The sequence below is a fragment of the Coenobita brevimanus genome, chromosome 43, assembly GCF_032717465.1.
Source record: "Coenobita brevimanus isolate Jiangsu-jjx chromosome 43, ASM3271746v2, whole genome shotgun sequence".
NCBI lineage: Eukaryota > Metazoa > Arthropoda > Malacostraca > Decapoda > Coenobitidae > Coenobita > Coenobita brevimanus.
In genome coordinates this window covers 17,359,960-17,375,308 of record NC_136996.1, presented here as the reverse complement: position 1 = coordinate 17,375,308, position 15,349 = coordinate 17,359,960, and the positions used below count along the sequence as shown (strand labels likewise).

Genomic DNA, 15,349 nt, shown 5'->3' with positions numbered 1-15,349 from the left:
TATGATTCTGGAAGCTGGTTTGTGACTGGTGAGGGGAAGAGGTGACTATTTGTGAATGATATTGTGTGCTGGGTGTTGTTTTGATGTTCCTTGGTGTGTGTGGATGTGCTGCCATGTAGTGTAATGGATAGTGTGGGTTTGTGGAGGCTGCGGCAAGAATTTGTCTCTCTCATGTCTACATGTTCCTTGACTTTGAAGACTTTGGTTTCTTGCTGTAGGTGTAGTAGGTGTGCAGCCTGTGATTAATTTTGGGGTCTTGTTCTGTAAGGTGTAGTGTGTTTCAGCCATGTTAGGAGCCCAAGCAGGGCTTGCATAGTTCGTTACTGACCTTATACATTGTCTTTCCTCATGGTTGGTGTTGCAGGCATCCCATGCCAATGGTCCTCAGAACTTTTCCTCAGTGCCCTAAAGTCAGCTTTACCCAAGTTGTATGATTGTTCGTTTTTATGTACTTCTTAATCAATAGAGAGAGAGAGAGAGAGAGAGAGAGAGAGAGAGAGAAATCAGAAATTTATTTTCCACCAAATTTTTTTTTTTACAGGTCACAAGTTTTTTACTTATTGTCTATAAATATATTTTTGTTATGTACATATATACAGTACTTCATGCTTTGGTGATTCAATAATCCTTATGTGAATTCCTTACTTACATACTGTATATTGCAAAATTTTCAGAATATTTTATTTTATAGCACGACACTTCAAAGAACCTCACAAGTTTTAACTTTGCTTTGTTCTGTATTTAACTAGCAGAGGTACCCAGCATTGCCTGAGAGCATTGTTAACCCATCCCATCCAGGTGGCATGTATACATGATCTAGTGTTTTGTAGTATTATTGTTATTGTATTATTATTATGAGTATTGCATTATACTGTATTATAATATTATATTCTACTATAATTTTATATTATAGGTTTAGCTGAGAAATTATGGTTTAAATAATGATTTTTAAGAAAAACACCTGCTGGTGGTTTGGGTGGTGAAAACATCCCCTGGATGTGATGGGTTAATGGTGTGTCTGCATTGGGTTCCCTTTTTTTTTTTTTTTGAGCTGGTCACTCACTGGTCACATGTGGCCTGAAGACTATAGATTCTTAACTTTCTTGTTTCAGTTAACATTATGGCACATAATACCCCTTTATATTTAGTCTATCTGTTGTCAAATTATAAATTATAAAGACTAAATGCACAAATTATCTCATGGATCCGTGATACAATAAAAATTACATTCATCAGCTGAATGACAAGATGTGTTATTTGAGTGCTGTGTCCAACTATAGTACATTCATGTGGGCAATGAGTAAAGAATCACTTTTAATTCTTTAATTCTTATTTAGACAGAAGCAGAGTAATAGCATACTGAAAAAATATAAAGCCAATATAAAGATGCCTATGGCACCACAGGCTGGGGAGACAAGACTCTAACAGTGCACATGGATCTGCACATATAAAGAGATCTACCGCATACAATATTAAGTTGCTAATTTGCAAGTACCATCGGTCAAGGTAATACACTCAGTAACTTGACGCTTCATGCACAGATACTTCTTGTTCTTTTTTGTTCTCCTTGACACAAATGTTACATCACTCAAACCTTAACAAGCAGAGGCATCATGTTGCAAAGCACAGCTTCAATAACTGCAATGTAATCCATGAGTGGCCACAAATGACAGTCAACAGGTTGTGAAAGAATTTTGAAGGTCTTCATCCTCTGGATTGCTCTCTCTACATGGATATGTAATGATCCAACGTTCCTTGTCTCTGTTATTTCATTTTCATTTAGCTTCCTTCCTTTGCCATCCTCCTTCTTTCTTGTAAATGGAGGCATATACAACTTGGCACCCTGTTAGAGTATAAGGTCACCAATGTGAAACCCCCTGTCCATCATAATGGCATCCCCTGGCTCTACTTTATCAAGAAACTCAATTTCTGTATCTGTCAGAAGTATTCCCTCTATAAACACTTGACACAAAGGTTGTGTGTCCTAAGGAGGTTACTCCTATCAGCACCTTCAGTGTGCTGTGATGCTTATATAATGAGTATGTGGAAGCTTGTGCTGAAGGATGGTTTGTTCTGGCTGTAAACATCTCAGTACAATCCAAGATTGTTCTTGTGTCTGCATATTGTGCAAGATAATCTTTTAGCAAACTTGCTCGTACCTGTGCAGCAGTAGGCCACAGCAGCCAGTCTTTAAGTAGAGTGTGGAGTATGTGTATCCAAGTTATGACAGTGCTACTCACACTTCTGCACACTTCAAAATGATCCCCTAGCATTTGGTGGTCACAGCCTTCTCGCAGGAATACAAGGGTCATCAGAGACTCTTCAAAGTGTGAGAGTTTCTTACTTGTGCTAGAACAAGCCTTACTTGGAGGTGTATTCGCATCTCTGAAAGGTTTCTGTCCTCTCCAATAAAGTACGGTACCATATCTTAGAAACACTTTTCTCAACCAACTCAAAAACATTTAGACTCTCCCTGGATTTCATACCTGTGTATTTCCTAACAGTCTTATCACTTTTTAAGATCTGAATGAAGGCCTCACGGAAAGCTTCCTCATTTTCTGCATCACCACTCCCTGTCAGCTGAAAGACAATTGATCATGATCACCTTAAGCATGATTTTGCATTGTTCATGTTATAAACATTGTGGCTGTGGCAAGAATTGGAAGGGGCCACGGTGGTGTTGATGCCACCTGCTTTATGTAATAGAACTGTAAGCTCCACAAACTGTGTGTTGTGGAGAGTGAGAGTACAAATAATGGAGGAAAGGCATTCTGATATCTTTGAGTGTCTCATTCTACCAAATCATGACAAGATATATATCGTAGCTTTGCAAGCTATGTGCAAATAAGATCTGAAGAACAGGCAATGGGCAAAATACTCACCTGAGGTGTTCTGTTCTTGACTGTAGAATCTTCCTTCCCAGCTGTACTAGGGTTACATGGATCAGTCTGCATCCCAACATCTACTGGTTCCACTTCTGCTCCTTCTTGGACTGAGCATGCATAGCTGTGGTCTGCATTATTAGGCAGGTTGTTATCTTGAACTGGCACATTGAAAAGAAAATTAAACCCATAAGCACATGACTTAGCATGTTAAATAGATGTTTTATTCTAGTAGCAGCAACTAAGGATGAGAAAGATTGACAAGTTGCCTATATGGAAGACAGCTAGTGTGTTTTTAAAACTGGATAACGGGGAAAAACTGCATTTCCAATGGGGGTCATACCTAAAACCACTTGTATAACATGGAAAAGAACAGGAAGAAAAAAAAATAATTATCAGTGGCTGGTTGAATGTATGATTTACTTGACGCGGAAGAAGGACGTTACCAGTTCGGGTCATATTCCTCCAGGTTGTTGTCTGAGTATTTTTAGAGTGGTAAATTACCTTTTTCTGCTGAAAAAAATTCCCACTTTTTACTATCACGTTCCTTAACCCATACCTATGATTGTCTGTTACTCAGTGCACTAGAAGGTGGTTTTTGTTTCCCAACTTCCCAACTGGTTGCTAGGCTAGGTTAGGTTAGGTTGGGTTGGTTAAATTATTAGGTACAGTCAAGTTAAGACTGGTTTAGTTACACACTTAGGAAAGTCCCTTCCGCCATTACCTTGCGAGTTGAATGAACTGACTCCATGGTCTTGGCTAAAAACAATGGGGAAGCAAATTTAGCAAAACTAAATAAAAAAAAGTTCATGTACCACCCCAGAAATAGTAAAAAATATAGCAGACTATCAAGAAGAAGTGATTTAGTAAGTTGCTTTTACTGCTTCAGATAAAGCGTATGCTTACCAGTGGATGTGATTACCATTTGAAAGGAAATAAATACCAATACAGTTTTATGAAAATTACCTGTAATTGTGGATGTAGACACATGCCTGCTGGAGCATATTTCAACCTCTGGCCAGTCCTGAATGTGATCAAACACAAACACTTCGTCAGTTGGTGTCTTTAGGTCACTTGGAGTGGATGCTGGCTTTGGGCTGGTGTTAGTAAGGCACGATTCTTCCTCACCTACTTCTTGTCCTTTACACTGGTCTATTTTTCTGTCTAGTTATATCTGCATAGCAGTTTCTCTCCAACCCATTATATTCAAAAAGCACTGGATCTGGATTTTCTGGTGCTGGTCTTCCTTTCTTCTATCCAATGAAATGCAAGGAGCAGATTACAAGTGGCTTTCCATCCCACTTCCCTCCTGCACCTCTCTTCACACATTTTTCTTTTTACTGGTTCTGTCTTAACAGTGTCTTGGCAGATGGGAACCTGGTCCAGCCTTTGACATATCTTGCACCCTTCCTTCTTGTTGTCTTTCTTGAATCCAACTTCCAGTCAGCCACAGCACATATAAAGAATGTCATAGTGAACGTGAATATTTACAAAGTTTGTTGACAAACGCTCGTACGCCAGGCACCATGCAGGTCTGGAACCGAGACCGCATTCTCCATCTTTGTACACCATATAAATCCGTGCATTTAACTTGACAGCAATATCCATGACTTTAAAATGGTGTTAGTTCATATAAAGATGAATATTAATATAGCTACTCAGTCGTACTGATCGTTATTTACCTTATGCATAACCGATTCTAGCAATGGTTATAATGATTAGTATTGTTGAAATATAAGCAGTTTTACGCATATAATCTGTAAATAATGATACTTTAGACATTTATTAACTATTATTTGCTTCTCAGGAAGTGAAACATTTCAGCATATATGAGTTGAGAGGTAAATAATAGATTCTTTGCCAAGTTTGTTCCATTGCCACTTGCGATCATCTGTCCATAGGAACCGCAGAGTTTGACGAAACTCTTATTTTTTTCCACTTAATATCTTTGCTGGTTACAACTAGGAGTATCTGAATAAAAGTATAAATAAGGAAATATCCATACATATGTGTAAAGACCGATAAATCTTCATCCCTTGATTTATATAACCAACACCACAAAACATATGAACAACATCTCAAAGTATTTTGTTACCTCATTATTAAGCACCAAACACACCTTAAATGAATGAGAAAAAATTATACATTATATTTTCATGAAAAAATACCTGTATGTAAGAATTATGCAGTCCTCAAAATAAAATCGGAAATAAAAAATTCTGGCGGTATCTAGTACTCACTCCTTACTGCGAATGCTCCTATTGACCAACATGGAGAAACTCATGTAGTCAATCAATCAATCACTCATTTCCTGTGGCACCCCACGGGATGCGCAGGGCCTCAATGAACTCTCTCCACCAATATTTGTCTCTTGCCATCTCCTTCAGGTCCCACCAACAGTCCTCTCCTGCTTCTTATTTCATTGTCACCAACCAGGTTTCCCTCGGCCTACCTCAGCCTCTTCGTCCTCTAGCAGTCCACTCTGGCACATCCTGTATTAAAGTAGCCCTTGATATTTCTAAAGCTTTTGACAGAGTGTGGCACCTTTCCCTGCTGTCCAAACTCCCTTGCTGTGGACTAACGTCTTTTGTTCCTCTGCTTTCCTCATCTCTCAGTGAAAGAAAGATAAAAGTAGATGATGTATATTCCAATTTCCACTCAGTTAACGCCGGCGTGCCACAGGGATAAGTTCTGGTGCCAACCCTGTTCCTAGTTCATATCAATGATCTCTTATATGTCATCTACAATCCCATCCATTCATTTGCAGATGGCTCAACACTTCATAGTTCATTCACACTCAAACACCCATTTACAAAGTCTAATATCTCAAACTCTCAACTCAGTACAGCCATCTCCATAAATCAAGACTTATCTACAATCAGTGAATGGGGACAAAACAACCTTGTCTCATTTAATGCTAGTAAAACTAAATATATACAATTTACTAATAGATTAATGGTAGGTGGTGGTGACCATCATCCTCTCACTTAATGTAGTGCTACCTACTTCTTCCTTAGCCTTTATCATTCTTTTTCCTGTGCCTGCCCTCCTCTCTTCCTATTTCTCCCATCTTTCCTGTCACTTCTTATTGCTTTTCTTTCCTTTACAGGTGGCTTTACATTGAGTGACAAGCCAAATGGTTTCCTGTAAGCCAAGAAACCATTTACAACGCTGAGTGGTAACCATACAACCAAACCATACGTTCTCCCTAAGTGTCAACAAGTGGGCTGGTGGAGGGTTAGTGCACCTCCCCGTAAAACATATAATTCAAAGTCAAATGGCCACCCTTTACGGGATTATGGCGTCTGGCAATAGATAGATAGATAGACTAATAGATAGATATTGCCAGATTTGTATATTACCGTCAGTGCTACTAATATTCCCATATCGAAAAGTATTGAAATTCACTATTTATCACTTAACAATGCCCTCAGTTGGACCTCTCATGTTAGATCACCTGCTGAAACCGGCTCAAGGAAACTTGGATTATACACAGTTCGTAACTTCTTCACTGACGAGCAGTTAGTTATAATTTATGAGAGTCATGTGTACTGTCAGCTTCAATATTATTCACCCTTGTGGAATGGATGTGGAAAGGTTGCACTAAAACAACTAGACAAATTCAGAACAATGCTGTTGGAATTATTTGTAACCCTGCTATTATAAATAACCACCTCCCCTACAAGTAAGAAGGAATGTTGCCTCCCTTGCATTATTTTACAAATATTATGGGAAATGCTCAGACGAAGTTGCGTCCTCTGTGCATCCTCTCCATGCCTTCCCTCGTTTTATACTGGCATCTGGTAGCGCTCATGACTGGAATGTCACTCAGCCATACTGAGAACTTCTGCCTATCAGAATTCTTTTATACCCCGAACTGCATCTCTCTGGAACTCACTTCCCCGGAGTTGTTTCTCCCCAAACCTCGACCTGTACAGCTGTTCAAGTCCAGCTGTTACAGATATTTTATGAATGGAGGACGCCAGTAATCTGGTGTATGGGTTATTATTATTATTATTATTTTGCTTTTCCTCCCTTTGTTCTCTTATTTGAAAAAAATAAAATTACCTCTGTCGATCCAGGTAGCGTCAGCGGGAGGTAGCCTGCAGTCGGAGTGTCGACTGACTCTGGGTCCGCACAGAAAGAGCGTGTTTAAGACCCTGCGAGTGAGAATGCGAATGATATCATACCTAAACAAGAACAAGGCTGCAGGTGAGTTTTCTCCAGTTGTTATGTCATTGCTGAGTAAGTTTTATTCTCCTGTTGATCTATTTTGGCCTAAAAATACTATTTCCTCATCTTGCATTCCGAATGTCATTGAAAGAGGTTAGATCAGAAAAAGAGGTAAAAAAAAAAAAAGTTTTTCAACTTCATTACGATGGCGCCGTTTTACTTTCGCCAACGGTATTGGACAGAGTTTATTTATTAAACCGATTCTTTTTGTTTGTTTGTTTGTTCACAAAAAATATCATCATCATCATCATCATCACCCAGACCTCTTTTCACATCTTAGGGCATGGTAAATAGTAGTAACGTCCAGACAGCCGAAGTTTGCCCAAACCAATGGGTCAGACCTCCATTCACTCATTATTCAAGCCCCTGGAATCCTGGCTGTATCTGATATGCCAAAAACTTTCACCACATTCTGTAGCTTCACATAAACGTATCCAATAGAGTCAGTCCGAATGCTATCACGTTGAAAAGGGGTGCCAAATCCCTCATCATGACATCTCCTCACAACATTCATCCAGTCAGCTCGACCTCTTGTCAGTCCTCTAGCCTTACCGACTTCCATGCCTCTCTTTCTCACACGCTCATCTACCATATCGCTCCACCTTCTCCTTGGTTACCTCACCTCCTCCCTCTTTCAGATTAGCTCAGATAATTTTTTTTTCACCATTCAATTGTATCCATTCTCTCCACATGACCATACCATCTCAGTACACTCTCTTCGATTCTGGTGTCCACAGACTTCCTCACTCCGCATCTTTCACGAATCTCATTATTTCGTATCCTATCCCATCTCAGTACTCCGCATACATTACTCAGCAACCCCATCTCTACTGCTCTTACTCTTGACATTTCATTTTCATGCCACGCCGTAGACTCACATCCATAAGTTAAAGTTGGCACTAACACTCCTTCATGTTAGCCTCGCGCAGCTGCAACACTCGAGCCTCTGTTTCATATCGTGGCCTTCATACCACCAGTTACCTTCCTTCCTTCCTTGTGTCACTCTACTTTCCACTTTTTGCACATTTTCCTCTCTTTTCTATCACTGTACCCAGGTATTTGAACTCTCTCACCAATTGCAGTCTCTCTCCATTCACTGTAACATCACACTGGGAGTCACCTTCTCTCTCGATTACCATCACTTTACTCTTTTCTAAATTTACTCAAGGCACGACGCCCAAATAGATTCGGAGGTGGACCAGGATCCGGGTGCAGGAATAAGTCAGATTTCTTGGCTTTGGTGATGTATGCGCTCTTTTTGACTCTGTAAGAGGACAGACGAAAACCATAGTTTTAACTGTGTGATACCATAAAAGTATTTGGCTGTTAGAAAAGAGGAATTACAGGAGTAAAGCATTATTTTAATAGGCGATGGCGGAGGTATGCTCGCTGTGGTTCTGTTTAGTTCAGCATATTCTTTTTACCACATACTTATTTCTTAAAGCCTGGAAATCTCTGTCATCCTTACTTTAAAGACTACACTGTAACCTTCCCAGTTCGAAAATCTAAGTTGAGCAGTGTCGCCTTCAGGTAGCATGAAGAAACTATAGTGTGTTCACTTTAACAACATGTGAGGATGCTGTCCCTTCATCTTCAATGCTCAGCTGTATTATAAATGAATATGGTGGCAGTCACGAGTAAGTGCTATGGAAGTGATCTGGAATCAGAGTACTGTATTGTCTCCTTCTTCAACTGAACAAATGGAAAGAAACTGCAAAAAGGTGAAAATATTTGCTTAGTTGAAGTGAATTGAAGTGAATAAACTCTAGAAAGTACGTCATCATGGAGAAGGGGAAATACGAAAACCCCATAAAAGAAGACCTGAAAAGTGTGTGTGAAAGAGAGAGAGAGAGAGAGAGTCATTCTTCCTTTTCCTTTCCTCTGGCATTAGATTTTCTCCATATGACTTCTTTCACCTTCCTCCTCATTCCCCCTTCCTCTCCTCTTCTTTGCTCACTCACCCCAATTTTCCTTTCTTTTTTATCTCAGTTTTTAGCATCGCTTATCACTTCCTTTCAGGGGCTAACCCAGCAGTTGTTGAAAAAGGAGGGAGTCGAAAACTTTCTCAGTGTTATTTTAATAAATAGTCTGGTATTATCTGCACAAGAATAATGCCACGGAGTTGGCCCGAACATGGGAGAGTAAGAGCAGCCTAATTTACAACCATAATTTACGAACCTTCATCAGTAGGGTCAGAGTCATACGTTCAGGAATTTTCATGTATGTTGTGATGTTCCTCTGTATAAAAGTACACTTGTTTTAGGGGGAAAAAAAAAAAGTTCATACAATGAAAGACAGGTCAGGACTCATATTACCCCCTCCCTTTTTCGCCACTGCCTTCCCATTTTTGCATTTTTCTTTCTTGCTTCAGCATCTGTCTTCATGGTTGCCTTCCAAGCCCCCATTTCCTTCAATTACATCTAATCTTATTCATCTGATGGTCGTAGCTCAGCTGTCACTTAAGCCCTTGCCAATATCCTCGTCAGGTTTTCCCATGGAGAGAGCAAAATTCGAGAATTTCTGTTATTGTGTTCACTGCACAGGACTACCTGACTATAATATTAGCGAAATTCCTACCTACAGCAGAACTACGAAGACGCCGTGGCTCACACGGCTCTTCTACACTGTTACTTTGTTTTTAACTGGTAATTTATACAATAATAAGCAACATTGTTCAACCCTTATTCCCTTTTCTATTAAGCTCATAAAAATTATATAACGGTTTTATCTGTGACTGTAGGTCTGAAGATGATGTGTGTGCAAATCGAACCGTCACCACTCAACAAATCATGTATGCCATCATACTGGTTATGCTCTCTCTCTCTCTCTCTCTCTCTCTCTCTCTCTCTGTTTATCTATCTGTCTATCTACACACACACACACACACACACACACACACACACTCGTATATACATTGCTAGAATGACAGATAAATGGAAAAATAGGCATGTATTCATTCGATATGTATTTATTTGCTGTATATAGATCATCATCATCATCATCATCATCCGGACCTCCTTTCCCACCCAAGGGCAGGGTGAGGAGTAACAATGTCCAGACAGCCCAAATTTGCCAAATCCAATGGGCCACACTTCTATTCACTCGTCATTCAAGCCCCCGGAATCCTGGTTCTATCGGATACGCCAAAAACATTCACCACGTTCTGTAGCTTCACATAAACGTATCCGATTGAGAATCCGGACGCTGCCAAGATAAAAAGGGGTGCCAGAATCCCTGATCATGCACTTCTCCACACAACATTCATCCAGCCAGCTCGATCACTTGTCAGTTCCCTAGCCTCACCGACTTCCAAACCTCTTTTCCTCACACACTCATCCACCATATCTCGCCACCTTCTCCTTGGCCTACCTCGCCTTCTCCCTTCATCAAATTCGCTCAGATATACCTTTTTCACCACTCTATTGTTATCCTTTCTCTCCACATGACCATACCAACTCAGTACACTGTGTTTGATTCTGGTGTCCACCGAATTCCTCACTCCACACCTTTCACTAATCACATTATTTCGTATCCTATCCACCCTCTGTACTCCACATACATTCCTCAGCATTCCCATCTCCATTGCTCTTACTCTTGACTTTTCATTTTCATGCCACCCCATAGTCTCACATCCATATCTTAAAGATGGCACTAACACTCCCTCATGTAAGTCTTACTGTATATAGATTTTTTTTTTTTTTTTTGTCCGACTCTGGGCAAAGGCGTCAGGACCTATATCTCGGGGGCAGCAGCCTATCCCAAGGCCCAGTAGTCCTCCTACACCTCCACATGTCACCACTTCGGTGCTAACACCCACAGTCCATATTGAATACATGCTAGAGCTGTCTCATACAAGACTGGTGTATTGGTATTAGCGGGGGTATTTTTACGACATGTCGCCGGGTCATCTGGTAGATCAGGGAAGTGTGCTTTTATGAAATTCAAATTCTCAAACTGTTCCCTGCCCCAGCCGGGATTCGAACCTGGGTCCATCAGGACAGCAGGCCGCCTCTCTACCGATTCAGCCACCGCCTTCCCAGTATGTGTATATTTCTCTCTCTCTCTCTCTCTCTCTCTCTCTCTCTCTCTCTCTCACACACACACACACACACACACACACACACACACACACACACACACACACACGCGCGTCTTTTTTGATGTGTTCCTTTATTGTATTTTTCTCAAAAATATCCCTCTGTTCCTCTCCATTTTCTTGCTACTTCTCCCTCTCCCAATCTGTTGAGTTGTTTCTCTTGGCCCTTTGTTTTCGCTCCTTACCGTTGTTTGTATAACTACGGTAGTGATAAAATAGAAAATAATGAAGTAATTAAAAGGAAAAACGAAAATGGCATTTGCAAAAAAAAAAAAAAAAAAAAAGAAGGAAAAGTGAAAAAGAAGGAAAGCTGACAGACAGACAAACAGGAGGAGGAGGATTAGGAGGAGGAGGAAGAGAAAAGGGAGGAGGAGGAGGAGGAGGAAATATTACAGTAGATTAACGCCTGTCGACTACAGGAGAGTCATTAAAACAGACATTGAAGTTTTGCTGAGCCCCAAACTTTCCGGAACTACGATACGCAACGGTGGAATTGACAATGCAGGTCCCTGGTTGAGTTTATGCACAACCAGGGTGGACTAAATGGAGGAAAGGTACATTAGAATGTGACTGTAGTGGACCAAGTGCTGGACTGGGTACGGTGCTGTCACAGGTTCGATTAATGCAAGGGAACAGCTTGGAGATTTGAATTTGTATTCACCATGCTCACTGCCCTTCCACAAAGCCACATCGATACGTCATAATATGACTCCCACTAATATCACAAGACCAAATTTGAATGTTAAGCCTCGTACACACCAAGATACAAAGACGCGCAACATTGTCTCTGGACTGTCTCGCATCTGTCTCAGAAAAATCTAAATTTGTCTCGCAACAGTCGCTAGACACTGTCTCGGTCACGTACACACAAAGATACTTTTATCCAGCAAAAGTCGCACGACAATGTCACTAGACTGTTGCGCGACTGTCTCAGGAAAGTCTAAATCTGTCGCTGGACAGTCGCGCGACAGTCCGGAGACAAGATTTCGGCTGTATCTTGTCTCCCACTAGATATGGGAGACAAGATACAAATTGCTTGCTGCGGAGGGATTTGGCAACGGATGACGGAGGATTTTTTTTTTTTTAAGTTCGCATTTAAAAATGCACGCCTCCTGCTATGAGACGTCATTATTCACATATTTTAACATTACTTATGCATAACAGTTGTACCATACATTGAATAATTATATGTATATGGTTCTATCCTGAATAATTACGGAATATATTTATATACTCTAATTTTGCATAAAAGTTATACATCATCGTTGAAAGATTATACTGTATGTATACGGGTCTGTCCTAATAATAATAATGGTATATTTACACGTTTTACATATATCGTTGAAAAATTATGGGTACGTATATGGTTCAGTCATGACAGTTCTTAGCTTTAATGATTCCTTTGTTGGTTTTGGCAATTATTCACACACACACATATATATATATATATATATATATATATATATATATATATATATATATATATATATATATATATATATATATATATATATATATATATATATATATATATATATAATATATATATATATATAATATATATATATAATAACAACTGAGGTGCCCGTGGGGAATCTTATACTATATATCCAGCCAAGGAGAAGCAAGATGATTTTCCACTTCATATTTATTTATTTCAGGTGACTAGTTTCGGGATGCTTATCCCATCTTCAGACCTAAAAGCATTTAAAACACATATTGCAAATTACATAAAGTTTTAAAAACATTTTAAAATATCCATAAGAAATACAAAAAAGTTACCAAAAAAGCATGTGACAATGATTACTATAAAAAATGTATTTTTTTCTCTCTTAAATAACAGACTCGAGAAATAAAAGTGAGAGTGTTACCTCTGTGAGTTGGCAGCTAACACTGAAAATCCTGAACACAGTGTTTCATAAAGAAAAGTGTCATAAAGCTTCTGAATCGTCAACAAACCAGTGTGAAGCAAAAGAACCAAGTAAAGAATCAATGAACCAAGTATCAAAAGGCTGATTCATCGATACAAAACACTATAATCTAAGGTATACAACCTTGTTGATGATTCATAGTTATTTAATGAAGGCTTAAGTTTGTGAATGTACAAAGACTCCAAAATTCGCAGTTCCATTCTGTCATTACTACTATGTAAAATACTGAAATTATCCATATTACAAGTATGGCTATATCGAAACAGTGGTTCTAATCTCTGACAAAGTTGGGTTAGACAGTGGCAAAGATGTTCTATGAGACAAGCCTCTGTGCTCACACACACGAATTTTGAGTTCCGAATGGAACTCCCAATATATCTAGCTGTACAGCTAGAACAAACATATAAATATACTATGTTTGAGCACAGTGGCTTTGGGATATTATCTTTACATCGAAAAATGAACCTACAGTAAAAGGATTTACAAATACAAATCTAAATGAGATTTGAGGATAGACACGCTTGAGTATTTTTAAAGCTGGTTCCTAATATTATAACTGACATGACCATAAAGTGGAAACCTGATATAATGTATGTCCTTAGCTGCAGTTGCTGCCTTCCTAGAACCACATAATATCTGGTTTAAAAAATCTTTTACCATCCTAGGAAACAACGTAGTAGGGTAATTATTATTGGTGAAGAATTTACTCAGGAAATCAATTTCATCATGAAAAGATGTCCAGTTCAAACTAAGTGCATAGCATCTATGGTAAGTGTCCTTACTGAATTCAGCTTATATATGTTAGTACAAATGATAAGAAATTCAGACCCAAACCAGTGAATGACTCCTTCCTGTAAACGGAAGTACCCAAGTAATTACCATAATTGGTTAGCTGAATATCTAAGAAAGAGAGCAAGTTATTATTCTCAATTTCAACAGTGAACTTAATATTAGAATGCTTAGAATTCAGGTAGTCTAGAAACTTTACAACATGATCAGATTCTTTGAACAATAAAAACAATCATCAACATACCTACGGTAAAAAACTGGTTTAAAACTTAGAGACAATCTGATAACCATTGTCTTTCATAAAAACATAGAAATATATTAGCTAATGTGGGGCCCAGTGGGGATCCCATTGCCACTCCATCAACCTGTTTATAAAATTTGTCATTAAATATGAACATGGATTCGTTAACTGCCAGGTCTAAAAGGGATCTGAAATTCTGCTTTGTTAAATTATTGACTACTTCCTGCCTTTTAAATAGTTCAACAATGCAAATATCTATAGTTTCTTTAAAGTGGGATATTTGGAATAGACTTTTAATATCAAAGCTTGCCATGACCACAGGATGTGGGAAATTGAAGCTGCTTTACTTGCACGAGATTGATAGAGTTTTTAACAGTAAATTTGTTTGTGGTGAGGCTACTCAGTATGTAGAATAAGAATTTAGCCAAATTATAATTAAAGGTTCCAATTGCAGACAGGATAGGACGATGTATTGGGACATCTGGTTTGTGTATTTTTGGTAATCGATTGCTGAGTCCTGGGTCAGATCCTGAGTCAAAAAGAATATTATAAGTTTCTGATGAAATCTAGTTCTTTATTCTACTAAGAACTCTTTTAAGTTTGTCTTCCAACTTTAGTATGTAGGAAAATGGATCTATGTCAAGTTCAAGGAACTTACTTCTGTCAGAAAGCAGATTTGAAATTTTTATCCACATAATCAGACTTATTCATCACCACTACCCCTCTCCCTTTATCTGGCTTAGTTATAACAATGTTTGTATCAGTCTTCAGTTGATTAAGTATTCTGACCTTGTCTTTACCAAATACTGACCGTGAGTATTTGGTAAAGACAAGGTCAGAATACTTAATCAACTGAAGACTGATACAAACATTGTTTTAACGAAGCCAGATAAAGGGAGTGGGGTAGTGGTGATGAATAAGTCTGATTATGTGGATAAAATTTCAAATCTGCTTTCTGACAGAAGTAAGTTCCTTGAACTTGACATAGATCCATTTTCCTACATACTAAAGTTGGAAGACAAACTTAATAGAGTTCTTAGGAGAATAAAGAACTTGATTTCATCAGAAACTTATAATTTTCTTTTTGCCTCTGGATCTGTCCCAGGAATCTTGTATGGATTACCAAAATACACAAACCAGATGTCCCAATACGTCCTATCTCTGTCTGCAATTGGAA

The 15,349-nt window shown here is 38.8% G+C and overlaps 1 protein-coding gene and 1 pseudogene across 1 annotated transcript in view; one reads left to right on the top strand and one right to left on the bottom strand.

The window, feature by feature from the left end:
- Positions 1 to 15,349, top strand: part of LOC145397848 (uncharacterized) — a 352,766-nt gene that overhangs the window by 307,318 nt on the left and 30,099 nt on the right. The window contains exon 6 of the mRNA XM_080270884.1: positions 6,965 to 7,094. Coding sequence (XP_080127010.1) covers positions 6,965 to 7,094 — 130 coding nt within the window. The remainder of the gene's footprint in view (positions 1 to 6,964; positions 7,095 to 15,349) is intronic.
- Positions 1,589 to 5,373, bottom strand: LOC145397772 (uncharacterized; annotated as a pseudogene).